The sequence below is a fragment of the Athene cunicularia genome, assembly GCF_003259725.1.
Source record: "Athene cunicularia isolate RWA chromosome 1 unlocalized genomic scaffold, athCun1 chr1_part2, whole genome shotgun sequence".
Lineage (NCBI taxonomy): Eukaryota > Metazoa > Chordata > Aves > Strigiformes > Strigidae > Athene > Athene cunicularia.
Window position 1 is genome coordinate 79,819,520 of NW_020799092.1, and position 12,178 is coordinate 79,831,697.

General features: G+C 39.9%; 1 protein-coding gene across 4 annotated transcripts in view; it reads right to left on the reverse strand.

Moving 5' to 3' along the window:
* Positions 1-12,178, reverse strand: part of CHCHD3 (coiled-coil-helix-coiled-coil-helix domain containing 3) — a 168,708-nt gene that overhangs the window by 24,259 nt on the left and 132,271 nt on the right. For all 4 annotated transcript variants that reach the window (XM_026868499.1, XM_026868498.1, XM_026868497.1 and 1 more), the window contains one exon: positions 5,710-5,780. In XM_026868499.1, the coding sequence (XP_026724300.1) occupies positions 5,710-5,780 (71 nt within the window). The remainder of the gene's footprint in view (positions 1-5,709; positions 5,781-12,178) is intronic.

Sequence of the window (12,178 nt, forward strand, 5' to 3'; positions counted from 1 at the left end):
TAGATGTGTTCTGAATCCTGACTGGTTTAAACTTAAAGAGGAGTGACCAGACCCCATCCACTCTGCAAAACACCATTTACACTCTGCTCGTTAAGTGTAATGCTGCGAGATATCAGACAGGAGCACTGTCAAATTCAGTGTGAGCAGCTCTCACAGCTGTGCCACCCTCTGCACCGTGTCAGCACAACTGTTCATGCAGACACACAGCGAAGCACAGAATCACGCAGAATCACCTGGGTTGGAAAAGCCCTCGCAGCTCCTCCAGCCCCACCATGACCCTCACCCTGACCGTTCCCAACTCCCCCAGATCCCTCAGCGCTGGCTCAGCCCGACTCTTCAACCCCTCCAGGGATCCCGGGGACTCCCCCCTGCCCTGGGCAGCCCATTCCAACGCCCAACAGCCCCTTCTGCACAGAAATCCTTCCTCAGAGCCAGCCTGACCCTGCCCTGGGCAGCTTGAGGCCATTCCCTCGGGGCCTGGCGCTGGCTCCTTGGCTCCAGAGACTCATCCCCCCTCTCTGCCCCCTCCTGGCAGGGAGTTGCCGAGGGCCAGGAGGTCTCCCCTCAGCCTCCTCTGCTCCAGACTGAACCCCCCCAGTTCCCCCAGCCGCTCCCCAGCAGACCTGTGCTCCAGACCCTGCCCCAGCTCCGTTGCCCTTCTCTGGCCACGCTCGAGTCATTCAATGGCCTTTTTGGGGTGAGGGGCCCAAAACTGAACCCACTCAGCGAGGGGCGGCCTCACCAGTGCCCAGCCCAGGGCTCAGATCCCTTCCCTGTCCCTGCTGGCCACGCCAGTGCTGACACAAGCCAGGATGCCACTGGCTTCCTTGGCCCCCTGGGGAACAAGCAGCCTTGGGGAACAAAAAAGGGATGGAGTGGAAGAGTAGAAAGAAGTAAGACTATTTGAACACCTGTGCCACTAAGAACTACTCCATGGTTTAAGCTGACTTGATGGTATTTATCACTATATACTCCTTCCAGCATAACTTACAAACACATCAGCCTTACGCTCATGTGCGGGTGTCGTGGGTAACAGTGTCCCCAGCTGTAAAATGTAAAAAAAAGAATTCAAGAATACTACCAGCAACAGTGTCATCAGGGCAAACAACACTGAAACAATTGTTTCATGACAAAGCACTACACATATGTGCTATATTTGTAAGAGAGAAGATCCATTCAGGATGTTTCTATTTGGAATCCATCATCTGTGGCTGAGCAAAGGCAACTCAAGTAGAAGGCGGCAAGCCTGCAGGCTCTGTCCAAGGATTTCTAAATAGCTTTCTGTTTTCTGTTACTTAGAAAACACTATGTAGAATCTTACAAATAATTTATAATCCGTACTTTTAACTTTAGTTTTTAAAAGCAACTAATGCTAATTAAGGTAGCAAAAGGAACTGCTAGAAGACTGAAAATTTCTCATCAGTGGATCTGCACAAGCAGAAACTATTTGCTTGGATATCTCCAACACGGGTTTCTGTTACAGTAGTATGTGAGTACAACATGATAGTTACTGAAGATATCTGCATAAAAGATTTATCAACATTCCTAATTTATAAATAGTGCAGAAGAGTCCCTTAAAAGTCACCGTATGTGCCCAACATCAGGAGGGTAATGAGAGCAGTGAAATGAACCCACGCGTCCCTGGTCTCAGTCCAATGTTGTCATTAAAAAGCTTATTTTCTCTCTACATAGCTTTATTTTTCTCAATGTCCAGAAAATTGGCATCGCTGCTTTTTGAGACAATTGTATCCAAAGATCGAAGTGACGCTGTTATTCATTTAGGATGGTTTTATTACAAACTTTCTCAGCTTCACTTCTCAGTTCAAAAGAATATTAGCTAAAACACAACTTAAAGGGAGTACTCTTAAAGTTTCTATGTATTTACAGACAAGCATCAAGTATAACTGTGCTTTAAATTTTATTGTCAGTAAACATTAATAAACTAAGCTTCATGATACAGCAGTCACCAATTAAAGAAAAACATCATATTGACGTTTTGTCATTTCTTCCCATTCACTCCATCCTCAACCAACCCCCCTGCTGAACACATTTTCAAGGTTGCAATAGCCTGCTGCCTGGCTATCACAGAGCCCTCACTTCCACTGGCAATCAGAGCAATGGAAATGATCAAGGATCGCATGAAACGTATTGATTTGGTTTGTAAAACTGTCTTTAAAACGTCTCAAATGTGTGAAGACCGTACCGTGTGAAGCAGCCTGAGCAAATCCGAAACCTTTCTGCATTTAATCAAATGAGCTCCTCCGGTTCCCGAGAGGCGTTCCTCCCGATGGCAAAGTTCACGATCAAAAGTCTCACAGTAAGGGAATAAAGCTGTCAAAATCTGTAACTCAGAATAATCACCCAAGCTTCCAGGTAATGCAAAGAATTCTCCGTGATTAAAACAGTTAGCACTGGATCATTTCATCCAGGAGTCTATCAACACACAAACACATACAAACCCTGAGCCGTTGAGGCACAAGATCCAGAATTTGGGTTTGTTGTAGACGCGGGAGTTTGGAAATGACACTGAAGTGACACACTGAGATACCAGGGAAAACCTCACCCTTGCTTTTGCCCGAACACCACCAAAACGAACAGTCGAACCCCAAAGGGGACCCGGATTTTCTATCAGTCTGGCCAGCTGGGGACTTTTTTTTGCCAAGAAGAAAGAAGCAACTCTGTGTTGTCTACGAAAGAGCAGGAGAGGAATGGCAAAACATTTTGGAAAAAGCACTAGTGCACAGCTATGAAGTCTATTATCTACCACAAGGAATTAAAACTCACAGAAGATAAAGTAAAAACATTTATTTTTAGGCAGAATTTGCCCTATCCGCTTAGTCTGTTCCTAAATGAATAATCAAGATGTTACTTGGCTCTAGACACCACAGGGGAATAAAATGTCACCACTGCAGCTGCCAAATTTCCCGTTACCAGCCCTTCAAATTAAGGGGAGAAACCCACAATACAAACGTACAATTGGATTAGTTGAAGTTCAAATCTTTGCCCAAAGCCTGGCTTTTCCTGTAATATTGCATTCTTTTCTTCTTGTGTAAACTTCTCATTATAACAGAGACATCTTCATAATATAATAATTCTGGTTATAATGTAACTGCGGGTAACATAACTCCTACATTAGAAAAGGCAGCATGCTCTAGTAATGTTGTTTTAATGTAATTTGTGTACTGCAGGAACTGACTGAACCTGGTCATTTAGGATTTGATCAATGTGAATTAGTGTCTTAAAGAGATGAACCATTTGATAATTCAAAATTTGATCAATGTGAATCAGGACCTCACAGAGATAAAACATTTATCATGAACATTTGGAATATCAGCCTCATCTAGGCAGGGCTGGAGAAGGTAATAAGCAGGCATCAATAGGACTGCAGACAAAATACAGAAGACCTGTCACTCCCCTGATACAAGTCTATGTAGGATATTTGGTTTTTTACTTTTTAATGAGACAGATTATCCCTAAAGACTGACGAAGCCACAGCTGATGTAATTTCAGGGACTAAACAGAGAAAGAAAAACTAAAATCCAAGAATTATCCACTTCTCCTTGTTCTTGAAAGAGATGTAGCTTAAAAAGTTGAAGACATGCAAGTTGTCTCAATAAAACTTTGTAACCAATTCTAGACTTGTTTAAAATAAAGCGAGACTATTTCGTAATAATACCACAATTAGATCTATTAATCTTGCCTTTAGAACCTGAAACCACCCTGACATGCAGCGCATCGGTTTATGCATTAACACAATTTAGCAGTTCAACCTTATTTAATTCTTCTTTTACAGCCAATTAAACAAGCTCTTTAAACACCATTGCTTGAAACTCTGTCCTCAATCCTCACATGCAATTAAACTGAACATGAGAAGTGCCTGGTGACACCAAAAGAGCATCGTCTTTAGGTTTCACTAAATCATTCATAATTTATCCATCAAGTTACATACAAAAGGAGGTGATAAAATAACATCTGCTGAATGTAAACCTTCAATAAAAAGACATGGCATTTAAACGAATTTTATATAAGGAAAACTTTTAAATGATAAAGTAAAAGTGATATTTCCATGCACTTTATCAACTCTACCACAATTTATGCACATACTTCAGGTACCTTTTTCTTTTCATAATGTTTTCCTTGTTTTTTTTAAGGCAGTAGACCAAAACTGGATCCACTGATCAAAAAAACTCTGAATAATTTTTCAGGAAATGTGGCCTGAAGTGCAAAAGTAGCACAGTAATTTCAGTAACGGCATTACAGCAAAGACTACTCAAAGAGGTGATTTCTATTTATACCTTTAGTCTCTAGAAAATTAAGCAAAGACCAGTCTCATTAAATGTGATGAGTCTCTGATTCCCTCTCCAAATCCCTCTTCAGTAAATACTCTGGTTTATGCAGACAGACTGAAACATCCTTCAAAATGGTTTTCTTAAAATTCTTAAATATTGCCTGACACTAAGGACTGGCCCCTGCTGTGTCTACCAGCTCCATTTGTGCCAAAAGGAACCCAAAAGCATGTGATTTGCTTAGGAAATTATTTCTATATTAAGGATGGGAAAAGCAAACCCAAAGCCATTTGCCACCTCTGGCCACAATAACCACCCGGAGCTATCAACCAGTACTTCAAATCACAACAAAACCTTGTTCTGGAATAATGAAAGTCAGATTAGGCAATAATTTGATTTAAAAACCTAAAAATACCCCACTGTAACAGAGGAAGTAGAGATACTCCCTTGATGGGAACCTTATCACAGATAAAAAACTGACAAATGAATAATAACATCAAAGTCTTCCCATACGTAATGGGAAACCCTTCAAATTACGCTTATACCAGACCTTGAGTCACTTTGTCCCTCTTGTTTAAGGGACAAATTAATTCAGTCCTCAACACGCTCTGCACCATTGACCAGTACAAACACTTTATAAATACACTAGAGAATATTTAACCATTAATAATTTTAAGAGATAAATTTTTTTTTTATCTTACAGCTAAGAACTTTATTTATATATCATTATCAGCAGCTCAAAAAGACTCTTTTCTCTTCTTGCTCATCAAAAAACAAAAGAAAATCCCTCCATAAATCTAAAACTCGTCACAGAATAATTCATTTTATACAGCATTGCTTGGTTACTACCTAGACTAAAAGGTTGTAAAAAGTTCTCTCTGTATCCTTACTAAAATGATAAATGGAACCTTCTGCTTAATGGATGAACCAGCAGAAAGGGAAGAGTCCAAGGCTAAGGGTCAGAGTCACTTTGATCCATCAATTACTATATCTTCATTTAACCATCCTCAGGACTAATAAAAATTATTTAATTTCACCTTCACTGTTAAGGGCAAAGTGAAGTTGCTAATTTAAATCCTTTCACATCACGCAAGCACAGGATGAGTACTATTGTAATGCAAAGTTGGAACTACATTTTTGGTGCTCCATTAGAGAAAAAAAATGTTAAGGAATGTATTTTTAGAATATTTCATGCATCTTATCAAATATAAATTAATTAGTACATTACTAACCGCACATCCAATTTCTATGCAGCTTATGGTTACTATGCACTGGCTTCCAAATTCTTCAAAATTCTCTCATTTCAATAACCAGCACAGACTGTTTAGGGGATGAGAGGGGGAAGGGGAATTATCGTGCATTTTTATGTGGATAAGAACACATCTAGCTGCCAGGCTCCAAAACAACAGTAGAAAAGACTTACTTGAATCGAGCTGACACTTCATCAGCAGCTTTTTGGTATTGCTCCGTGGTGACTTTGTAGAACTGGGCACTCTGGAAAGTGGAAAAAAAATAATTTAAATTAAAAAAATACAAATTTCATACAATAGCATTTATATGCATGCTGATGTTTAGTCAATAATACTAATTGGATATTTTATCCATATAGGTTGCTCAAAAAAACCCCCCAAACCAAATCTAATCCTCAATTCAGGTATTCTACAAAGTTTCAGCGATGACATTTTGTTTGGTTAGGGTTTTTTAAACAAGTGTGTCCTCTTGGTTCTGGAAGGTTATGCAAAAGAGATGGCTCTCAGGGAAGAAGCTGGAAAGAGACACGGCAAAGAAGTCACATATTTAGCACTAGCTGCTGTTGAAGCCTTTGAAGCGTCTCCGTTAGGAAAAAAAAAAATCAAAATACAGAATCCTTCCTTCCCTGCACATCCCTGTTTCTGTTCCTTGCACATATATCCTCATCTAGTTTGCAGGTGATACTCAAGACAAACTTCAAAGTTGCGCAATAAATTAACTATGGCTTGACTTTCTTTTTTGCTCTTTGCCTTGATAAAGCCTCTTGCAGCGAGTTATTTTAATATTCCAAACTTTCAGGTCGCTTCAATCCGTTGCTAATTTTAATTTTTAAAATAACACAGCTTCAGAACATATTTTTCCTCTCCCCTAAACCCAGGAATGCCTTTCACTCAGCTTCACCAAATCATTAATTTCCAAAATGCAGGCAAGACAAGATTGAATCATCAAGCAATAGAACTTTTCTATACTTAAAAATGGCAAAGTTTCTCAGTGGGATGTAGGATATTCAAAGACAAATCACTATAATGTTGTGATGCTTCATGTCTAGATAATATATACTTGGTATTTTTAAAGAGGTTTTTATAGCCTTAGCACAGTTGGACTTAAGATGTAATAACTAAGGCACCTGGCTTCACAGTTGGAGGAATGAAGAAAAGTTAAAGCAGTTCAAAAGTTCTCTAAAACCATTTTTCTCTGAATGGTGGAGCAAACAGGTCGTGGAGACGTATAAAGGTTTTGTTGGCACTTGCAAGAACTCTTCCGTAGCTTTGCAGCTCTTGAGTCATCTGGCATCCCAGGGAGTCATGTTAACATGGCAACAAAACTCTTCCAATCACACACTGCATGATTACATAAAAATCATTTCGAATCCTTATTTTAACAATCTACCTACTTATACCACGGTTTAAAGTTACTCATGCCACAACATTGATTTCGCATCTTTAAAACATTTAACATACATGGATGGCACCATGCAGCCCATGGAAAGCATCATTCCAATTTTATTTTGGGCAAAATAAGCAGTTTTATTTATCTAAGACATTGATGTATGGAAAAAAACCAATATGCCTAAAACACTGTTAAGGAAAAAAAAAAAAAAATTAAAACACCCTGTAAGTGGAGAGACTGCTCTTTTGTAAAAGTCAAAGATGACACAGTCTCCTTGATCACTGGGTTAGTAAACATGTCCTAAGCCACATATATCTGTGACAAATTATGTTACGAGGAATACAACAAAGACAGACCACTAGAGCAAAACACTTGACGGAAACTCCAAAAGAGACAGTGCTATCTACAAAAATAAAAAGAAAAAACATTTTTCCTTTCCATTTGAGGATCTCATTTTCCGAGGTTCTTCCTTGTAAAAGATAATTTCGAAACGTCCAGAAATCACTGAGAAAGCATACCAACTCCAGACACGGGTAAAATTGTAATGCAAATCTAATATTTTACCACAAATGATAACAAATTGTGTAACATCCCCTGCAGTCAAAGGTCACACACAGATCACAAAGAGCACGGTGGTCTCCTGCACTCTTGCTTCTGAGATTCAGACCCAATAATTCATTTGTACTGGAATCAAGGTTTCCACGCATGTGACTTGGGGTCATTTATTTTTTCATAAATCATCGTTGGCCAGTAAGAAAACGAAAATGAAATCCGCCTCACACCAGTGACCCCCTTGCATTTGGCAATCTCTGCTGCCCAATGACAGTCACATCCAGGTTCCTCGGACGCAGATGCAATCAATAGGGATGCGATTAGACAGCAGACTGACTGCGGTGCGAGTGAGGACAGGTCACCATTTGAGATGACAAATCGCTCTCTATCATCCTACAGTCCCCTATGATGCTAACATTTACTATAATCTTATTTGGGCTGCGATTTATCTTTCTTTTGCCTGATCAATAAAGATGAACACAACAGTTGTAAGGATCGATTGCAATTTTTTATCATTTTCAAGCATGAAGGAGCATTTCTGACACAAAAACAATATTCTGAGTGTACTTGTTCTATTTTTTAATTGCAGTTCAAGTGATCAGCTGAGCTGCTATATATGCCAAGAAGTTTTAATCCTACAGTAGACTCAAGTTATCAAGAAATCATTTAGTTACCTTAGATAAAGTGTGCCGTGTTTCTTGATCAGATCTTCCTTTGAAATTCACTCAAGTTCTCTTTAGAGATAATACTCTCTATAATCCAGAGGTGAAGTTATTTTAGAAGTCCTCCCTAATCCTCAAGATAAAGACTGCAGTGGTCATTTCTCTAAATACAGAAAAAAAACCCGCGGTGCTATAACATAGCACTGTCAACATCAATAATTTCTTCAGTCTCCATATAAATACATCTATATGTATTTCTGTTGTAGGTATCGTCTGCATATACATGTCCTGTTCAACTCAAAGTGAAGGAAGAAAAGCTATGGTCCAATTCTCAGTTAGCAGCAGTGCAAACTTATCAGAGAGTAGCTCTGGATCAGGCCTGTGGATCTTCACCATTTCCAGCAGATACTCCAAATGCAGCTGTTTTCTCCCCAGAGTGAGCACAGATGGAGAGGAGGGACAGAAGGGACCAGAAATGCAATACCACCTACCATTCTGCATCAAGCACCGCGTGCATGAACACACAGTGCTCAGCTATGTTCATTATATTCCAGATATGTGTAAGCATATATACTCCCAGGATTCTTTTACCTAAATAAGCCACTAAAATGGCAGCAAATACTACAGTCAAGTTCCCTTGTCTCTTTGATTTAGGTCCCTTGGGCACATGCATTATGAAACAGTCTTCACTTAGAGTTACAAAGCATCTTCCCCTCTTTAAAGTCTTCTCTGCTGCTGTATAACAAAAAGATGGGTTTCTGTAGACCTTTACCGTCTCCGCTGTTGCAAGAAGTATGAAAGTGCAGGAAGAGCGTTACGAAAGACGCTGGGAACTTCCAAGAGGGAACAGAAGTGTCAGGGTTATGGCAATTAATCATCATCCCAGATTATGTAGACGATGCTATTTCGGTATCTGTTATGGAGTTCTTGCACGATGTGGGCATGTTGCTTGACTTCAATATCAAAATAAAGCAGAAGATTTTGTTCTTGATGACTAAATCTTAGCTTCTTCAAAGTCAAGTATCTAGTCTAAACTGATCAGTGAGGTGTGCTCCAGAACCACAGAGGTTGCTGGCTAGCAGATCCCACCCGCCTCACAGAGGATTCAGGATGACATGAATGACTCCATAGCCGCCGACTCAACGGGAGCCTGAGTAACTAACTCAAAATAGGTGATTTAACTTTGAAGCTGCTGCAGTTGGGAGAAATTAACCCACTTGTGCGCATATTCCTCATTTTCTGGCTGCTTGACTGAAGAAACACTGCCCACCTTTACGATTAGAATTGATGTACTGGACCAGACCGAACACTCATCCAGCTCAGCACTCGGGTAAGTATTATCAGTATACGTGTAGGATAAAGAGCAGAACAGGCAGACACTGCTGCTGGGTCGTCCTCCAGCAAATACATGACTAAAATCTAGCCCCAGGATTATACCCGAAACTGTACCATGACTGTCAGCAGGGATGAAGCCAGCCGTGCCAGATCTGAACAGCTGAACAGCCGTAACCGAAAAGTCAGAGTCCTATTTCCAACACACAAAATGCCAGAAAAAGCGAAGGATTCCAAGACATCACGCCTTACCTACCTCTTACTGAGTACAAAAGGTACTTGTGATCATCACCATACTTTTTCCATGCATAAAGAACTTTAGCCTTAATTACCTTCCACAGGAATCAGGGAATTTATTTTTATGTCTTAAATATTATGGGAACGCTAACACAGAAAGGCCTGTTAGAAACTAGTAATATTTCAAAGTTTCAATGCTGTGAAATAAATAATGGATGCCATGCACACTGAGTAAGTAGGGTCATATGGGGGAACCTCAGCACTTGCTAGAGCAGGTATGCAGATATGGTAGAGGTCCACGTCATCTGAAGAAGCCCACTGCCTTCTATGCTGACATTTTCCAACTTGCAAGTATTTGAGTTTAGCATCTGGTTATTTTTTTCAGCAGAGAAAGCTTGAAAGAAGAATAAATTGGTGAAGAGCAAGCTGGGGGAAGAGAAAAAAGAAATCCATCAAATGTTAGAAAGGCCATGATGTAAAATCTGATCTTGCATCACCTGGAAAATTATGATGCCTAAGAACTTAAATATAGTCTTGCTCTACCTGAACTAATCAAGTAGTAGGGAGGATTGGCTTCTGCTGGCTGATCTCTCTTACAGATTCCTCAATCCAGGCACCTTATTCTTCCACCAGTCTACGCTTATCTGTGTCTCCAAAAGAGGAGACTCTCCCATTAACCAACTCCTGTCTTCTCAAAGCCTCTTCAACTTTCAGTAGACAGTCCCTCTCTTTCAGGCTGTGCCTCTGACGTCCTCAGCTCAAGTCTCCTGTTCCCCTCCTGGCACTGGCACAGTGTATTGTACGTGATTGTTCTTCTAGCTGTCTGGGCTTTAGACTGGCCAACACATATTTTAACAGTCCGAGAGTGACACTCCTCAAGGAGTAAGTAATCCTCAACCCGCACTAGCACTTGGGCAGCAGCATCAAGCAGATAAATACACCATAGGAAACACTTTTATTTTTCTCTACTTACCCACCTGGATCTGTACAGCAGAAGGTTTTGGTAAAATAAGCAAAATCTGAGTCAGAGGAGGGAAACTCCTGTTTTAATACATGTGTGAACCGATGCTTTTGTAGGAATATTAGTTGCCCTGCTGAACTGGAGTAAGACAAGCTTAGGTACATTTTCCCAGGAATAGCAAAAACCAGAACCAAACTCTGCCCAATTTTAGCTTCCTTAAAGAAAACTCTTAAAACACGGTTCCAAAATTACCTAGTCAACACTTTCTACTAATCTTGTATTAGTAACCATACAGGTAGTAAGTCATTCAGAGGAGTTCTGTTGAAAAACCTCATAGTGTTTACCTCAAGTGACTTATTCCATGTGTGATTTTAATCTAACTGACCCAAACAGGACCGCTGCATGTTAAGTTACTTACTTAGGTGTGTTATGGCCCAAAGATAACACATAGGTTGCAACCAAATTGAGTGACAATTAGTATTTTCTATGCCTTTCCCTTCGTACCCTTCTTTGAAAAGAAAGTTCAGCATTAGTTGTTCTTGAGGAAGAAGTGTCTTTTTGAGAGCTACCTTCAAAAAAGGGAACAGAGAGAAGCGTAGGCTGGCATTGTGGATGAGAAGCTAAAGAAAAGAGGAATTTTAATTTTAAATCTATCAAATTTCCCCTGATAAATACACAGAGCCATAGCAAGTACAAATAATGCTAGAATTCAGGTAGAGAAAAATGAGATCTGACCACTGGCAAAAGTATTTTCATCATGTTTGCCCCTAAAATAATCTTCCCTGAACAAAAGTAAGAGCAGAAGCTTCTTAAAGAACATATTGTGGAGGAATAGGAGAAGAATTATTTTGCTAGACAGCTCTGATTTCAAAAGTCTGCGTAAGAAAATAAATTCCTGCATAACCTCAGAAGGTCAGCTGTTTTGTCTGCATGTGGAACCTCAAAGCAGAAGTGCATGTTTTACTCTCTGCTGAAAATCTTCAGATTTTCAGCCAGATAAAGTTCTGAAAGATCTTGTGTCATCCAAGCTGATAAAAGGTTATCAAAAGAACCAGGAGAACTCGAGAGCCCTCATTTAATTTCACTAAAGATACATCACCTATACGCACGATTTTATTACAAATGTGCTGAAACTGTTTTTACTGCAGACATACCATGACTTCTTTTTGGCATTGAAATGTTTCTTTTAAGCCCCTTGGCTCTTAAAGCCCTGAACAGATTCAATATGAGAGTAACATTCATGCAACCTATTTAAGTTTGGGTTTGTTGTTTTTTTTTTAATTTAATTTAATAGTTATGTAGTTAACAGTTTGACAAAGAAAAAGACGTGTGACTTCCACACAAAAGAGACAAATCTGGCCTTTGCTTCAAGTTGGTGCTGTGAAAGACAAAAATGAGCACAGCTTGACTTCAGAGCAGCTCAGCACCTGCTCCACCCACCAAAGGAACGAAGAGCTTGGGCTGTTTGGCACCTTTGAGAATCAGGGGAGAATTTTTAATTTAAAGAC